General features: G+C 30.9%; 1 protein-coding gene across 9 annotated transcripts in view; it reads left to right on the top strand.

The window, feature by feature from the left end:
* PHF14 (PHD finger protein 14) overlaps positions 1-19,341 on the top strand; it is a 604,994-nt gene that overhangs the window by 133,261 nt on the left and 452,392 nt on the right. For 4 of the 9 annotated variants that reach the window (XM_081283666.1, XM_081283668.1, XM_081283663.1 and 1 more), the window contains one exon: positions 820-937. In XM_081283666.1, the coding sequence (XP_081139792.1) occupies positions 820-937 (118 nt within the window). Of the gene's footprint in view, positions 1-22; positions 50-819; positions 938-11,919; positions 11,941-19,341 lie in introns of those variants that run through there. The other 5 variants (XM_081283662.1, XM_081283665.1, XM_081283664.1 and 2 more) reach the window with 3 other exon arrangements.

Genomic DNA, 19,341 nt, shown 5'->3' with positions numbered 1-19,341 from the left:
GATTTTTCTTCATTGTCAGCAGGATGAGATTCTCTGAAACGAAGAATAGGTATGATAGTTTTTTTAGATTTTGTACATCATAGGTGACAAGACACTATCAAAACATTTGTTAATAAGTTTTAAAATGTACTAGGTAAATATTTTGAGAAACCAAATGTACTGAAAAAGTGACAGATAATTTTGAGAGAATAATATTAAATTCTTAAAGTGATTTTTTTCTTCTTTGTATACTTAAAAATTCTATTATTTGACCCATAAAGATTATTTTTACTTGTTGTAGATTGTGCTAGCATGCTATAAATTTTATAAGGTTCATTTACAGTCCACTTTAACAGAGAATCAAAAAAGAGGTGTAAATTGTGTAGCATTGATCACAGCCTGTAGAGTTCTAAAAGTAATTACAATGTATTATTGAATTCATAACCTTGAATTATATGTATCTTTTATTAGTAAATGTTTTTTAAACTATGTAATGGACAAATGATGAATTATTTTAAGTTCAAAACAAAAATTGTTATGATTGTTAGTTTTGAGCACCTATAATTTATATACATTTATTCATATGCTCTTAACATTTCTGCTGTCATAATGTTCTGAATGATATTTGTTTTGTAAATTCTATTAATGTTGCCTATTTTTCCTAAAACATTTATTTCAGGTTTAGTTTGCCTTTGTCATGTATATTAATTTAATAATCTAATGAGCAAAGGATAGAATTAACAATGTTAAAGTTGGTATATATAATAGTTTATTTTTCTGTCTTTGAAACAGTTGGTTTTCATATTATTGAGATATCCCATAAATCTGTTTACCCTGCAGGTGTGATGAATGCAGACTGTGTTACCATTTTGGATGTTTGGATCCTCCTTTGAAAAAGTCTCCTAAACAAACAGGCTATGGATGGATATGTCAGGAATGTGATTCTTCATCTTCTAAGGTACGGGGGTTGGGGGGGCACTATAAGAGAAAGAACTGTTTTCCTTTATTTTGAGAGCTTTTCAATATCATACCGTTAGCTTCCTGACATTATAAAGAACTGAAATATGAGGGATTAACATTTTAATCTAACTTATAGTAAGAATATATTATTGTGTAATTTTATTGCCCTTAAGTTAAGGAAATTAACAACTTTACTAAATCATGTAAATTTCCTTGGTGGCATTTTTTTTTTTTTTGTATTCTCTGTATTACTCCAACATATTAAATAGGCTTCTAGTAGCCCCAAAATGTAACTCTTTGCTAATTTGACACATGGAAGGAATGGCAGGAAATATTGAGTCATAAGAAATTATGTTAGCCAACAGACCAGCCATTAAAATTGAATTTATTTTATTGATAGTTTCATTTTAAAATATAGTAAATATGTTATGAATGTTTTATAAGGTCTGTTCATTAAAACAAAAAAAAAATATCCTGTTTTTTGTATCCTAAATCTTATTTCTGGTATTTATTGCAGTTGAGTAGAAAGGATGAAATTTCAATAATGTCTAGTAGTTTATCCTCTAAAATAGACTGAAATTATTTCCTTAGGATATCAACATTTTAACCTTAAATTCTGGTAACCTGTAGTTTAAGATTATTGTGTTTATTTTAAGTTTGTCAATGAATAGCTATACTATACTCTTACTGCTTTGACTCATTTGACATAGATCTTGAATACATTTGAATGATGACACTGTGGTCAATTGTGAACTAATCAAATTGTTCTTAAGAAAAGACAATGGAAATTAAATGGCTATTGTTAATATGAACATCAAACTTTTCTTCAGTGCCACTTAATGAATAATGAATGTTTCTGTCCCAATAAATTAAAATCAGTATGGAATTCCTATCAGATTGTGGAATCAAACTATTCATTTTCTCAATATTTAAAATAATTTGCTTCAGCTTATTTTTTTAAAAGCTGCAAAAAACCATCTGGTTATAGGAAAGCAAAATTTTTTAATAACCCGAATTTATTAAAAATTCTATGTATTTGTGTAATGATATTAAAAGATAACATTCTATATATTTTATTTAATAATAAATCATGCTGCCCAAGACTGTAAACTACGCAATAGCAAGAATTAAGACCCATATTAAAGAAAACAACTTTTGTTGTTATAGTTGTGGTTGCTGGGGATTGAACCCAGCGGTACTCTGTCACTGATCTACATTCCCAGTCCTTTTTTTAGATTTTATTTTGAGACAGGGTTTCATTAAGTTGTCCAGATGGCCTTGAACTTGTATCTTCTTATCTCAAACTGCCATCCCAGGCATGCACCATCAAACCCAACAAGAAGGAGCATATTTAATATCAGAAAGTTTCATGGCAAAATTAGAAATGCATTCCAGAAGTTGTATTGTATTTAAATGAGAAAAATAATGAAATACCATAGATTTTAAATAGTTGTCTTTTGGGACTCTGTAGTGTAATGTAGTCTTTCTCAAAGTGTATTTTGTTTGGTGTTCCCTTCTACCCCAAACAAGTTAAGAAAATAATTTTTAAAAAATAATTTTTTCTCTTTTATAAATATATGCATTTGCATGTTTTTAGAAAGTTCTATCTGACTGAAAATATATAGCATTAAGTGCAAAGGGTAGCTTTCTTAAGTTATGTTGTAATTTCATTACTAAGAATGGAAAGTTAACAGGGCATACTTCTTATTTTTGGAGAGTACCTACATTCTGTACATGCCAGGGGGCAGATACCCATTGAATAAGGATTTGTGTTTCTTTTCTTCTACTAGCGAATGGGTCTTTGGCAATCTACTTGGAAAGCACTTTGTTAGAAAATGGGCATTTTATTTGCTGTACCTGGTTTGACCTATGGTCCACTATCAGTTGTAAATAACTTAATATTTTCAAAATTTTATTCAAATATTCTGTCTAATTTTTAGATATCAGAGAAGTTTACTATAAGGACTTTAGCAATGAAATGGATTTATATTTTTTACCACACCAAAATGACTGTAATTCTACTTTTCAATAAAATCTTCAGCTTAATGTAATACTTAAGCAGAAATTTAAGGAGACAGGTTATTCCCTTGAATATTAATGTTACATTAATTTTGTTTTCCTACTTTTAAAGACCAGCAGGTTGTAAATTTTTGTTTGTATTTTCTCTTGAAAAGATGTTTGCTAGTGTTAAGTCCTATGGAGATAGCATTCATAGATAATGTTATGATTTATAATTCAATTCAATGGATTGCTTCAAAAACTTTTAAATTTAAAGATTTGTATATTGTTAACATCCAAGTGAAGAAAATTACTATCATCTTAGGGCCTAAAAGAAACATAGAATGAAAGTTAACATACTTTTCTTATTTTTTATTTTGCTCAGTTGCCTTGATGAAATATTATTTGTTAGGTAATATGGGTCTATTTGCTATGATAATATATGTTAATGATATGAAAAGCTAAGGGAAAAAATACCAATTGCCATTAGAATGGAAGTGAACTAGTTGCCAACAAACTTTGATGGGGCAAGTGAATGTAAAATCATTTTATATATATATACATATATATATATATGTATATGTATGTATGTATATATCTGTAACTTCCTTTCTCTGTGGGAATAAGACTTGCTCAACAAGTCTTATTATAAAATTTTGACTCCTATGTAGAAATTATATTGTAAATATCAAAAAATATGGTTGAATGTTTGACTGAAAATACATCACTCTTTAAACATTATTTAACTGTTAACATTTTGTTCAATTTCTGTGTACAGGGGGAGTCCTAAAATGTTGTTGCATACACTCAGCAGTATTCCTCTTAGTTATATATGACTTTATCTTTCAAGTAGCAGGTTTCTTTCCTGTGGACTTTATGAGAACAGAATTTTTTTCTGTCAAGTATAACACTGATTAATAACAGTTTACCTAAAAGTGGAATGATTCTACCAAACCCTTGAAGTATGACACGTTAGTACTCTCTTTGCCTCTTCAACTCTTCATAAGTCTAGGTAATTTTAGGTTTAATGAAAATTGACTAGATAATGGACATGGACATGGACACACATGGAGATCCATTAATGTGTACAGCATATATAGAGAAACACATTAGCATTCATTTATAAACCTGTCTTCTCTCATAGGTCTGCTTCAAATCATGTAAGGTAGCAGCCAGTGCAGTTTACTTGTATTCAATGGAACTAGTCCATTTGCTCCTGATCACCATGCATTAGGGGATTTTCTCCCTTGCTCTTTATAGCATTGTGAAAATTCTGTTATTAATGAATGCTGTGTATCTGGAAAATCAGTGTATTTATTTCTTCTTCCTTCACATCATCTGTCTCCTGTTTTTTCCTCCATCTCTACCTTCATCCATTCATCCAAGCCATATATGTGGAATCATCCTCATGCCTCACCCATCATTATCTCACATACCATGTTACTTCCTAATCCTGTAAAAATTTTATTTTCCTTCTCTAGTCTAGTCTTAGCTACTCACCCTCACCCACCCTTCTGTCTTGATTGAGTGCCTCACTGTTTCTCCTATTATGTTTTTAGAAGCTATCTAAATAGGTCTGCCAGACTCATTCATCTTTGATCCAGTCTCTTCACTAGAAGCCTCCAAATGAAGTGTTATGCAAAGTAATATTAAATTAACTTAATTCTGTTTAACATCCCACTTTAATTTCCATATCTGGGTAAGTTTAATAATGTTTTAGTACTTAAGAACGGGTATAAAAACGTGACAGTTATGTATTTACGTGGAGTACATAATTAATGTGTTTCCTATTGGTAAATAGTATATTTAGTAAATATCCTGTACTGTATTTCTATCAGAGTAGTCATTCTGAAATTATAATTGTTACCTCTATGTTAAATCTCACAGTATTTTTTCCTGCTAAATATCCAGAATATAACTAACAAAATCAAGAAATTTACCTTGGTACATTATTATTAGCTAATCCTCAGATTTCATTCAAGCTTTGGTATTCATTCATCCTTTGTGACAAAAGGATTTTGCTATTATGTCCTTTGTGGCAAAAAGATTCAGTATGGAATCATACATTGAATTTAGTTTTCATGCTTTTCTAGTCCCTAATCTAGACAGTTCCTTAATTTTTCCTTAACTTGTGTTTCTTTAGAAAATTATAGAACAGTTACTTTGTAGAATGCCTTTCACTTTGCATTTTTCTGATGTTGTGATTGGATTCATTTTATGCATCTTTGATGAGACTATATCAAGCAATGCTGTTTGCATTATATATATGATGTTGATTGGAAACGATGATGTTAACTTTAATTACTTGATTAAGTTGTTTGCTAGTCTTCTGTATTCACTTACTCTTTCTAATTAGTAAGTAATTTGTGGGAAAAAACCTTGAAAGTTTGTAAACATTTTATTCTTCATTAAATTCTGTTTTCCCCCCATGGGTTATAGAAGTTATTATTATTGTTCACTTTGATGTTCCAATTGTCCCAGATTTGACCGATGAAAGAATGCTATTTCAATGTAACTTCTGGGTCCTTTGTACATGATTCCACCAATCTTTGAGAACTTTGTTATTAAAGGTATTTCTGGCTTGACTTATAATTCCTCCTTACCCCCACTTTTGGAATCAGCTGTTTCTCCAAGGAACCCTGTTTGCTTTTTTATTTTTTAAATACCATAATTTTCTTTGTTTATTTTTATGTGGTACTGAGGATCGAACCCAGGGCCTCACATGTGATAGGGGAGTGAGTGCTCTACCACTGAGCCACAACCCCAGCGCCCCCATCCCACACCCCACCCTGTTTGCTTTTAATGGAGAATGGTTTTAGAAACAAAATCTGATTATTGGGACAATGCTCTTCTTGATTCTTCTTGGTAGACAGACCTAAGGACTAGATGTGTATACATATAGTTATACATATACACATTTAGATATATACTTGTATAGATATTGAAAAACATTCCATTTTTCTCCTTTTCCATCTTTGTAATTCCCTTTCTGTCAGGAAAAAAAAAAAAAAAAGAAACTGGCTCCTGTTGTCTTCACTATGTATTCTCAGATGATAACTCCCTTCATAGGGAAACAGTGTCTTGTTACATTCTACCTCTAGCTCACGTGGACATCTATTTTGTTTATGTTTTGAAGGCTTTTTGATTGAAAAGTTCAGAAAGAGGATAGAGAGCATTTGTATTTTTTAACTCTCTGTAGGTGATTTTATAAGCAGTCAGGAACATGAACCATTATTATACTTGCTTTATAAAATCTTTAGTTAGAGTTTTGAAGCTAAAAATTAACTCTTTGGAATTTTGAAACAAATATACACAATGTATATTTATCTAAGATAACTTTTAACAAATTGGCATTTTAAAATTATATTGTGTATTTTCATAAGACGTAAAGTAGATTTTATATTGTATTTTTAAAAAATAGGGCATAGTTCACTACTCAGTCTTTTTGAGGATCTACCTGATATAGATCCCCACAGCTTGTGTCTGCTGAAACATTCAAAATGCAGATAACTCGTCTTGAAATGGTTAAGTGAACATGTATAAATATTTTTTTAAAGTGTTTCCTCAAGTCAAGTGTATTCACTGGTGCCACTGAAGATTTAAATATATGTCAGGTACTTTACAATGACTGTGCCAGATACTATTCTAGCTTTTCATCCTGTTTAAGCTCTGTTTTGTGAGAAGCCATCAAATAAACACGACAGGTCATTACTTGACTACTACAAAGTGAGCTGTCTTAGTTTGGAGACTTCCATTTGGTTTTCTTATTTGATCTTTCTAGCCACATCTTGAGCAGTAATAAATTGTAAATTCATGTGCATAGAAATCTCTTCTGAATCTCTTATTGAAGACTTTCTGGAACTACAAATGCAGACATACCAGCTGAGGCAAGTGCTATTTCTTGATAATCGTTTGTATTAGAAATCTCTGAGTAACACCAATATAATTTTTAAATTTTTTCTTTTACTTTCCACATTTCTTCCTTGAGCAAGTAGAATTCTATAACTCTTAGATCAAAATAATATGTGTATATTTATTTTCAAATAAAATGGTCATTGAGAATTGTGTCTCTTTAAGAACTGAGCAGACAATCTCTCCAAGGAGTATCTTGCCACAATACATTAAACAAGCACATTTAATTGAACCTGGTAATATTGGAAATTGAATGTCTTGAGTTTTATGTATTGTGAAGATTTATGAAAAATATAAAATTAAAGTGAATTATCCTTTAAAGTTCTTTTAAATTTGAAGCATATAACTAACCCATAAAAAAGAACTTTTTAATATTTTAACTATTCATTTGACCTTTGGGATTTTATGTGACATTAGGTTGAATTTGAAGTTTCTGAATTGAGCATAGTTGACAGAAAAATCATTTGCAGGTAAAACTTATACCCTTTAACCGTCTAAATTCACTACTTACCTAGAATTTGTATAACAAGCCTTACAGCTTACAAAACATGCTTTCCTGAGCTTCACTAACTTTGATTTGCATTTTCATTGATAGAGGTACGTAAAAATCTGGAAGAAAACATTCTTTGTACCATTTCTTACATTAGAATCCCATAAAATAAATCTTTTTACTAAAAAGTCTAAGAATTAAAGCTGAAGTGTTTATCCTCAGTCATGGCTATAGTCTTGTACTTAAGCTTTAGATTTCCTGCTTACTGTTGGAAATTGCACAGAATTTCAGTCGATCTTCTAGTCAAGGCTCTGGTACTAATTCAGAATGTTGTAAGTTGCTCTGACATTTTCCCTGGGAGGTAAAATTGTATAAAAGTCTTTTAATTCCTTAGTTTCTAATTGAGTGGCTGTATTTGAGGACTAGTAATAGTGATTTGCCATTAACAGCCCAACTAATTATACTTGGTATTGTGCAATAAAAAAAAAGTAGAGTGTGTTATTGTTTAAACTGAACATTTATGTACTGAACTGAACTTATTTGTCATTTCCTATTCACCTCACATTTTTCTGATATTTTCTTGTGATTAGATTCATTATCCTGATTATGTTTTCTGAAACCTCTTCCTACATATTTTTGTCAAGTGTCAATTTTCTGCGAAACAGATTGTTCATGGACCATTTTTTGTAATAGAAATGGAAATAGTACTAATATGTTTATAGATGAGTTCTATAACTTATGGTATTTTTTTCATTAGAACCATATAATACCTATTAAATACATTTCAGTAAGTCATAGTCAGGTATTCCTTAAGGATCTCTTTGAAAATTTGATTTCTTCTTCCAGATAAAGTTTATCAATGTTTATGATATACATATTTATATATTTTTATATCATATGCAGAGAAAAAGGAAAATTCTTAGAACCTCTGAAAAGTCAAATCCTTTCTAAATTATTCAATAAATAAGTTGCAGAATGGAGAAATCAGATCACTTTCTAAGTTACACTTACTATTAATTTGAAAAAAAAAACAAGCCATTTTCTAAGTTAGGTGGCATGTGGGCTACATGCATTTACATAGCATGCTGTGGAATACCATATGTGATGAGAAACCAAATCATAACTGAGATAATTAATCAAAGTACAGTATGAATACAAAAAGTCACCAAGTTCATACTGTCCTATAGTTTAAAATAACATTTTATATTTTTAAGTTTTACTATTATAGAGAAATAAGATTACCTACAGAAAATCTGAGTGTTAAGCTAAAGAATATTTTATTACAATCCCTTAAAAAGTTAACAAAAAAGGATATTGTGACCTTTTAAGCCTAGTACTTGAAGTACTAAAATTGGTTGTATAGTAAGCCAATAAACCATAGGTCAGAATCTCACGAAATTCATTGGGAATGTGGAATATTACTAATTATGTCAAGTTGTTATTTCAGTATTTATATGCAGTGTAAGAGACATATTCACTGTGAAGAGCTGGTTGGTCTTAATTGAACTAAGCTAACCTATTCTCAGAATTGTAAAAGTGACACTTGAATAGTAGAAAAGGCTAAAATCCTAGCTTCAAAAATCAAAGTGAGATTTGACATATTGTAGACATAGATATAGTAAATTTGTTCCTTTTAATTTATTAAACTTTTAATTATTTCATCATTTTGTAGAATTTCTTATCTGTTAAAATTTTTTTGTTGTTCTAACTCACTGTGGTTTAGGAAGCATGTACCTTTTTGCCTGTAACTAAGATAGTCTTCTTAAAATCTTCACATCTAAGCTAAGAAAATTCAAAGAATAAAATCTGTTAATGGAACTGCATTCTCAAGTCAAATACACTTAAACATTATAGTATTCACTTTCTAAAAGCATTTTATAAAGAATTGTAGATTGGAGGTTGGAGACATAGGGAAAGTGCATTGTGCTACTGAACATTTTAATCTATTCATTTTTTGACATTTCTGATATTAGGCTATATGTCTCTAAGGAGTTTGTATCTTTAAGTGATACTAATTATTTTTCCATAAAAATTTGCCGTCAAATTGATGAATAATCTGAGGAATGTATTGTAGGAAAATAGAGTGATTTATCTAGAAAATCAAAGTTTGCAACATAGTACAGAGGAAAGTTTTATGTGCTTGGAGAAGAAACAGACTGGGTTTAGATCTTAACCATTTACAATGCTTGTGCTTCAGCGAGTTGTTTCAGTAACTGAATTTAAGGTTGTTTTTTGTAAAAGGTTGAATGGCAGTGCACAGAGTAATAAATGTACTCAGTACATGACAAGCAGTTTATCCACAGAGACAAGAGTTCACAATTAGTTAAGAGTTCTGATTTCCAAATATAAGAAATGTTTTTAAAAAGTAATAGGCAGAAAAATTTTGTTTGATTTTTTGCCTTCACACACATGAAATAAAAGTCTTTCCTATCACTTTCAGAGTTTCACATTAAATAGAGGTAGTCATATTTAACTTTTTCATGCAGAAAAATGTCCATTTGTTTTAATTTCTTGCTAGAGTTAAGAGGCAATGAAATCTCTTTATAATTAATAATTTTTAAACCAGGGCATTCATGGTTCTCTGGACTTTCAAAATTATATACTATTCCATCAGGTATTATTTTCTAAATTGATTGTATATCATTAGCACAGAGTTGGAACTTTTTATTGATAGTAATTTACATTTCACATTAAATATGGAATTACACTCTTCTGTGAATCACATAGCAGTGTATTTATTTTATAAATAGAAGGCATGATAGTTAGAAACTAAAATATGCCTTCATATTTAACATATTAGATCTGCCAGGTTTTGAATAAAAAGAATAATAGGAAAAGATTCAACATAATGACATGAAAGGAAAACTTGTTTTTTTAAAAATATTTTTTTAGTTTTAGATGGACACAGTACCTTTATTTTATTTGTTTTATTTTTATGTGGTGCTGGGGATTGAACCCAGTGCCTCATATATGTTAGGCAAGCACTCTACCACTGAGCCACAACCCCAGCCCTGGCAAAACCTGTTTTTAACTGAACTCATGTTTTAGTAATAGGTGAAAAACTATCCAAGACATTTACATAGAATATGAAGAGGTGTTATTTCCTTGTCAGTTATTGAAAACGTAAACTTGAAACTGACATAAAAATATAAAGTAAATAAAATTAAAGATAATAAACCATCCAAGACAGCTGTGGGATAATTTATGAGTCTACCTTGTGAAGTTCTATACAGTTTCTGATGATAACAGAGTCTCAAACCCAACAATGGCATTTAGAGAATAGGCATCAGCAGCACATCCTTTATTGTTTACAGATTTAGATACTTGTAAAGATGGGAATGTGGAAAATTCAGGCCTAGCAGTTATACATTCTGTGTGGAGCCTAGTTTTAGACTATGTTGTATAAACATGTGGAATATCAGAACATGATTATATGCTTTCAATATACTTACATCATTTATGCCAAGAGAAAGTATCACTTTTTTAAGATTTTTTTTGTGTGTGTTGATAGACCTTTATTTTATTCATTTATTTATATGTGGTGCTGAAAATTGAACCCAAGGCCTCACACAAGCGCTCTACCACTGAGCCACATCCCCAGCCCCCCCAAAAGCATCACTTTTAAATAAAGAAAGTTACACTTATTCTCAGATGCTATTCTTTTCTTTTAGGGAAGTAGAATCTCTATAAGTGTTTTATACTATGAATTAAATGACACTGATTTATACATGTAAATTCTTCAGAATCTGCCAATATAGCCTACAATTTTCTCCTTTTCTGTCACTGGTTCCCTAATTCCCAATGGAAAGAACCATGAATAACATACTTCCTTAATGGTACTTGTTTACCTCCATGTTATTTTAAAAACTGAATCTCTCTCTCTAGGAGTACTGGATATGCAATTTCTAACACATTTTCCTTTGGAAAAATGCTAAGTAAAATAAATTTTAACACTGATACACACTGTATTCCCTCTGCTAGTTCCAGCTTAGTCCAGTACTGCTCCCTATTAAGTTATTAACTTCAGTTCTCATTTGACAAGACCCTAAGAATCATCTTTAACTAACAGGTTAGGTGAACTCTACTTTTAAGAATAACTCTGCTTTTTCTTGTGCTTTATCAGAAATAAAAAGAATCATCTAATTTTCATAATACTTTGATATTTCTTGTCAGTCCATACACCCAGATTAAAGTGATTAATCTGCAAACCACTTGCACTGGGATTTTCTGAATTTCCACTAAACGTGCAATGTGGAAAGCCCTACACAGACCTGCTAAATAAATATTTCTGGACTTGTACTTGGGAATAAGCATTTTTAGAAGCAACACAGGTGATCATGAAAATTTAAGAACCACTGCTTTTGACTCTGATCGCCTTTAAATTTCTTACACATGGTTTTGTCTGTATTTGAAATATTCACTTATCATAACTGAGGATAACATTCTCATACTTCACTGTTCATAACTGGACTGTCTTTCAATCTCACTGGCATATTGAAGATAGATTGATGACACCCAATCCAGATTGAATGCACTGATTTCCTGGATTACCAATATAACGTTTCCTTTCTTCTTTCCAGTCCTGAAATTGCTCAGCAAGATCACCAAGCTTATCCTCTGAGCTCCAAATTGTTTGTCTCCATCAAGAATCTTCCTCTGCTTCATCTTTTATCCACTTTATAATTCTCCCCCTTTTAAAAAACTCCTTCCTTGCCTTCAATGAAGACACCTAGTTTCCCACCTTCTTATCAGACCATTTCTTTGGTCTTTTTTCTAGGCTTCACAGTCTTGTTTTCTCAATTATGCTTAGTATCTGTTATTAAGGTCCAATAAAACATCCACTTTCCAACAGGAAAATTTGGAATTTAGGAGTTAATGATCCATCTATTTCTTAGATTGAGTGTTTCTCAAAAAGGAGAGTTTCTGCCTCTGAAAACATTACATTTTTTATCTAATAATTATGATACAATGTAGCAATAAATTTACCAATATTGTAGCTGGCTCTTTACCTAATAATATCTACTACAAAATTTAAATGATATTTATTTGAATAAGAGAATACCTATCAACTTGCTCTTCAAGTAAAATATTATTATGAAGACATGGTTAAATATACTGTATCTGTGGCATCAGACTCTTTTGAGTTTTAACTTAAAAGCTAAAATAATAATTCAAAATAGGAGTTTTATTTAATATAACAAACTAATATTGTTTATGTAAAATCCTGCTTTAAAAAATATCTACTTCTCATTGTTTTTTTTCTCCTTTTTTTCTGTTCTTTTCCCTGACTCACTTTTCTAAAGTGGGAATCAGGGAAAAAAATTACTTTTTGATTTTGGTCTGTAAGATTTCTTGTAAAGATAAAATAATCTGTGTAGAAAATTTGAAAATTTTTAAATTAATAAAAACTATTTTAAATTATCTACAATTAAAGCACCTAGAGATCACATTTCTGTTCATTGGTAGTTTTTTCTACTGTAACCTACTTTTTAATAATTATTTTCACTTTATGCTTTCTGTTATATTTCTGTGTTCATAAAATTGGATATATGACAATTTCCTACATTCTTTTGCATACTCTTATTCAATTTGTAAGTGCTGTATAATATTCCTGTATAGTCTTATACTGTCAGTATAATTGCTTGATCAAACAAATAAGAAAATATCCTACTCTTAATAATGGCAGCTAACATTTATTGAGTACCATCATGCACCTGGCATTATCAAAGCACATAAAATGTATAATCCCATTCAGCTTTAGCACAGCTTTCAGGGTATTTACTGTTTTTATCTCCTTTGTGCGGATGAAAAAAAAAATGAGATTCAGAGAAGTTAAGGATAACACAGCTAAGAAGTGGTATATCGTAATCCAAATCCAGGTTTGCCTGATTCCACAGCCTGTTGTAGAAGCTACCTGTTATATATATTGAAATAGGTATTTTTCTATTCATTATTGCAAGAGATTCTCAGATTTTGTCCTAAAATCATTTTAGATTTTTATAATGTGGAAGCTTGATTAATTGTTCTATTATAAATAAACACCACTAGTAATAGGAAAAGAAAAAAATATCTTTATTATTATGTGGGATTGTGGGATTTTAAGAAAATAAAAGTTAGAGATTATTTCTAAAACAAACAAATTTAGTAAAGATGGTCCTAGTCTAAGGTCTAGGAAAATGGATATGGAAGATGATACAACTCAAGGTCCTTTCCTCAAATTCAGTGAAATAAGTATAAGGGAGGTGCCACCTGACAGTTATGGATGGTTTGTATAGACTCAGCAGAAACTAATCTGTTGAACTTTGAGGGAGGTGAGGGAAAGGGAGCTAATAATGATTGGAAGCAGGGAGTGAGTTAGGCACTTAGCACTATATTTTAGCTGAATCAAATATTACTCTTTAATGTTTGTCCTAAGTTGTGATGTTTGTAAATGTATATTATTTAAGAAACTAAAGCCATCTATATTCTGTTTCTCTACAAAGATAGTTTTAAGAATATTCTGATTTGTCAGTGTCAGCCACTTTGTGTACATACAGTAATATTTTTTGTTATCTTTTTTCCCCCAATGTCAATATTCTTCTGCAGTAAAAATTTCTCTTGAGAACTGTGGCTTGTTTATACTATACTATATATGAAGTACAATGCAATTTAGACCCATTTGGTTTACTTCTTGTGCTGACAATTTTTGTGTTAATTCTTTGGTTTAATTAAAGAGTATGAAATTATTATCTTATAAAAAGTTAAAAAATGATTCTACCTCATTGACAGACAAAGATCCTTGTATGTACACATGTATTTCCACATGTGACTGGTTCAGCCATCTTCTTGTGACTCCTGACTACTGTAAGTTTTTGTAGGTTCAATATATTGCTCTTCTTTTTTCCCCCTTCGACTATATTCAAATGCTAAATTCAATCTCAGATCACCTAAGATACAACTTATTTTAATGTATTCTCTGAAGGTTTCTTAAAGGTTTATGTTGTAGTATTATACCTTCATTGAAGTTAAGTTGGTTTTTTGTTAAATGTACCTTCAATAATGGCTACAGATGATTATCTGCTTCACTGGTTCAAAAACTCTTTAAAGTGTGCCTACAGAGGTTAAAATTTTTTAGAATCACTTTGAAAAGTTCAAGTTGCATCAAAGCGTTTTTGTCAGCAGTTGTTCACTTCTGTGTTCTTGAGGGGCAGACTATTCTCTCAAATATTAAAGTCAAGTACTATTCTTTATATTCTATATCCAAAGTCAGATTTATAAATTTAGATTATTATATATTTGTAAGTCAGTTTTAGATTTATCAGGAGCTTAAAGCAAGATTAATATAAGGTATTTCAGCATATCATATTTTATTGTTTCAATACAGCAGTTTCAACAAGTCACAACAGGAAATCATTACTTAATAACAGTTTGAGATTTCATCTACTATCTTGTCATTTGTTTGATTATTATTAATTAATTTTCCCACTCTTAAGTCACTTTATAGGAGTTTGAATGAGGTAGATATTTTTTAGAAAACAGGGTCTAATGTTTTACAAGAATACAAAAGTGCTGTGTGGACATTTTCCACATTTCTCTGTGACTGTAATTGATGCCTTAACCTGTTTCAGTATGGCTGTTAAAGAACATATTGTCATCTTTATCTTTCATTCCTTTCTGAGTGTTTCCAAGTCTACAACATATGTATCTGATTTTTGCAATGAGGCGAACTTCCTTTCTTCTTGATTTGATTCAATATCTCCAGATTTTCTCTTTCTTCCAGTCCTTCTTTCCTCCTTCACATTTCCAAGCAGCATTTGGAAACATGATATTTTTGTGTATGTGTCAAGTATATTTGTGTTCCTTTTCTAGTAAAAAGCTCTCCTAAGATAGGAACTTGCCTAATAGACTCAAATACAGTTAGTTGTACTTTTTAAATTTACTAAAAAACTATGCAAAAAAAAAAAAGAAAAAAAACTTGCAGTCTGAATTTGACAGCTTTAAACAAAGACTCCTCATATTATTTTAAAGAGAACAAAAAGATAAAAAAAGATAAAATAAAAATGTCAAATGCCTATCACCATGATTCAAATCATGATCATTTTTAGCCCTCTTTTTCTCTTCATTTTTTCCATTTTAAAAATATTTTCTCTAGTTCTTCAGCTCTTCTCAAGTCCTCCAGGCTACCATCCTTTCGCTGACTTTCTTCTCTTCTTTTAAAACCTGTGACTTAGCATTTCAACCTTTTACCTTTAGAAACATTAGTATCCCGTGTCATAACTCACCTCTGCAGTTATAACAGGAGACTCTCTGGATCCTCTGTATTGGTTTATCTCAACTGTTTTTTTGGCCAGAAATAAGTGGAGAAACTTATGAACTTAGGATTACTACAAATTCATTGCTCCTGATTTAAACCAGCCCTCATTGACCACTTTTGTGAGCTTTTTAATAGAAGATATTTCAAGTCTTTGCCACACACATAAACTCTGGTTTTATTCCGAAGAATCTTTTTCAAGAAATCTTGTCTCTTATTTCATTTAGAAAAAGGGGCCATATCTGTATTTTTCTCCTCTCTACTAAAATGAAGTCTTTCCCTATCTCAATCTTATTTCCTGTCCCAGAAGGAAAAACTCACTTTTTTCCTCTTCAGTACCTAGATTTCTGTTCCTATTGAGCTGACCTATAAACTGTTCCCCAGTCATTCTTTTTGAAAGATCACTTTTCATATTTCCAGATCAGAAAATTCAAGGAAGAAAGAGCCACTAATTCCCTCTTTATTTCCTTCTCCCTCACCTTTCATCCTTGCTTTTACAAAAAAGCCTTATCTGGGTTTGTTGTTTTAAAATTAAATGTTCAATGTATTAGCTCATTTACATTACTATAATAAAATATCTGAGTAAAGGTTCTTCATAAAGAAAAGAGGTTTGTTTAGATCACTATTTTTGGATGTTTAGGGGTCTTGCACTGCCATTTGCTCTACTGTGGTAGGGATCTTAAACTTCATAGTGGCTAAAGCATGTGCTAAAGAGTGATATTGTGAAACAGGAAGCCAGACACTCAAGAGTAGTCTTTCTCTTTGAAACAACCCTCTCATAAGAAGTAGCCAGGGTCCGGGGAGAACTACATCAATTTCCTCCCAGAGCAATGCCCCAGTGTCCTTAGAACCTCCCACTGTGCCCACCTCTTAAAAGTCATACCCCCACCCCAACACTGCCACGTTGAGGCCCAGGTTTTCAATACATGACTCTTGAACAAACCACATTCAAACTGTAGCATCCACTTTAAGTCTCAGGTTCCCCACAAATCTCAGGACTTGATTGTATTTATTTTGCAACTTTTTTACTAGACTGTTCATTTGGGCTTTAGCAGATATTTCTTGGTCCTATTTTCTTGTATCTAGGTTCTTTTTATCAGCTGGACTGCAGACTATCCTGACAGGATATATCACTTGTATTCCTTTGAAGACAAGGAGCCTGGATGTTACACATAATTTTTTCTATGATTTAAAGTATCTCCACTGGTAGCCTGTTTCCCATTTAGTTATTGAAATTATTTTTCACACGTACATTTTGCTGAAAGGGAGTGAAGTAGTTCAGTTTCTAGTTTTTGCCTTATAGGCCCGAGGCTATTCATTGAAATATAGAAGATGTCAAGAGCACAAACTTCTGCAAGCTGTGACCCAAATATGCAAAAAAAGACAGAATAAGAGATAAGAAAATATCTGTTCAGCAAGTTTAAAATCATATCCTTTCTTGGAATAGTTTCTGTTTCTACCTAGTTCACTCAGCATTTAATAATAACTCTTGATTATGGCAGATATTTTTGGAATAGAGCTACAGTTTTATTTTTTTAAAAAAGGTTTCTTCTCCAGATTGAAGAACATTAGAGTTGTCAATGAATATAAAATTAATCTAAAAGAAAAGATCTATTTTGATTTTTCCTCTATTATAGTTTTAGAAGAAATATTCCTTATATAATTTCTTTGTCTTCATCAATCTGCCATATATCTGCAATGAGTATAATTTATTGAATAAAACACTGGATTATGTTCATAAGATGTACCACATATTCTTCTAGTGCTATATCTTAAGATAATCAGACATACTCTTGTCCTTAAAAAACTTAGAATTTGGTAAATTGGTCAAAATCATGTGTGCATATAATTATGATAAAAAATTAAAGAGTTTTAAATGCCATTAGAAGGTACAGATAAGTACTGTGGAAATTGAGAGAGTAGGAAGATAGCTTTCAGCTCCAAGAATCAAAGAGATTGTGGATATATTGTCATTTGAATGAAATTGTGAAAGCTAGGAGGTATTTCATAGAAATATAAATTAGGATTTGCTAGATTATGTAACAAACACAAAGAATCCCAAACTTTTAGTGGATTAACATAATACAGATTGATTTCTCATTCATGTATCATCTCAATACAGTTAGCCAGAGCAGCTCTGCTCATCATAGTCACTTGGAAATCCAAGCAGATGGAAGTTTTATTTCACTGTATGTGGTCTGTAGCAAGAAATATGGCAGATTGTACACTGGCTTTTAAAATCACATTTGGAAATTGATACATAGTACTCCAGGCCGTGTACTACCATACTTCCATGGTCTTTCTAGTGTTTGAAGCACAACAAGGAAATCCATGAAGAAAGAGAATGTGTATACAATTTGTATAGGGAAAACTACATAATAGATTAAAAAGTAATAAATGTGATAAAAATAGTTGCTAATATGTTTTCTTAATTTCTCTCTTTTTTTTAATGGCCTTTTGATTTTTTGTAAACGAGGAATGGTCCTTCTAAATACCTTATTCTTCCTGCAGTCTTTCTAATTTCCCTTATTATATTGCATTAGTATGGTAAATTTATTAAAACTGAGGAGTCAATATTAATATATTATTAATTGAAGTCTGTTGTTTATATTAGGATATACTCTTTGTGTTATACACACTTTGAGTTTTGACAGATGTGTGTAATACACCATTACGATTTGAAACAAAATTGTATTACTGCCCTAACAATCTTTTGTGATTATGATATCATACAAAATTGTATTACTGCCTTAATAATCTCTTGTGGATCACAAGAGACTGATATTGCCTATTAATTCCTCCTTCCTGAACCTCAAATTGTTAAAATCAGAAATCTTTTTATTGTTCCTATAGTTTCGCCTTTTCCATAATTCTTATTGTTGCACATCCTTGCCACATTGGTGTTGTCAGTGTTTTGAATTATAGATATTCTAATAGATATGTAATAGTGTCTTATTATTATTTATAGTGCCCTAATGACATGTGATGTTGAGTATCTTTTCATGTGCACATTGCCAAATGTTTGTCTTCTTTGGGAAGGTATCACTTCAGAACTTTTGCTTATTTTTAATTGATTGGGTTACTTTCTTACTGTTGGGTTTGCATTCTTTGTGTATTTTGAATGCCAGTCCTGTTACGGATATGTAGTTTGTGGATATTTTCCCCAATTCAATAGCTTCTTGTTTTGTTCTCTGAACACTGTCTTTTGCAAAGCATACTCTTTAAATTCCATTCAATTCCAACTTGACATGTTTTTCCTTATGGTTCATATTTTGGGTACCAAGCAGTCATCACCAACCCTAGCCACCTTACTTTTTCCTATACTATGTTCTAGTAGTTTTACAGTTTTGCTAGAATTTTTTTTAACATGTGGCTGTTGTTATGATCTAGCACCATTTTTTTTTCAGTTTTTGTGTTTTTATTGGGACATTGTATTTTAATTATTATTATATATTATTATATGTTAGTGCATTATATAATAGTGGGGCACCATTTGTTAAAATTCATTTGCTTTCTTATATAATAAGTGAGCAATTGAAATATTTTTTTGTTATTGATATTATTTTTTTCTTTAAAAAATAAATTTTATTGTATATATTTAAGGTATACAGTGTGATATTATGAGATATATATTGGTAGTATAAAGATTACTTTAGTAAAGCAAATTAATATACTCATCATCTCACATAGTTTACTATTTTTTTTGGGGGGG

The sequence above is a fragment of the Spermophilus citellus genome (genome assembly GCF_964194105.1).
Source record: "Spermophilus citellus genome assembly, chromosome: 3".
NCBI lineage: Eukaryota > Metazoa > Chordata > Mammalia > Rodentia > Sciuridae > Spermophilus > Spermophilus citellus.
The sequence above is the reverse complement of the archived record's forward strand: the minus strand, read 5'-3'. Positions and strand labels throughout refer to the sequence as shown.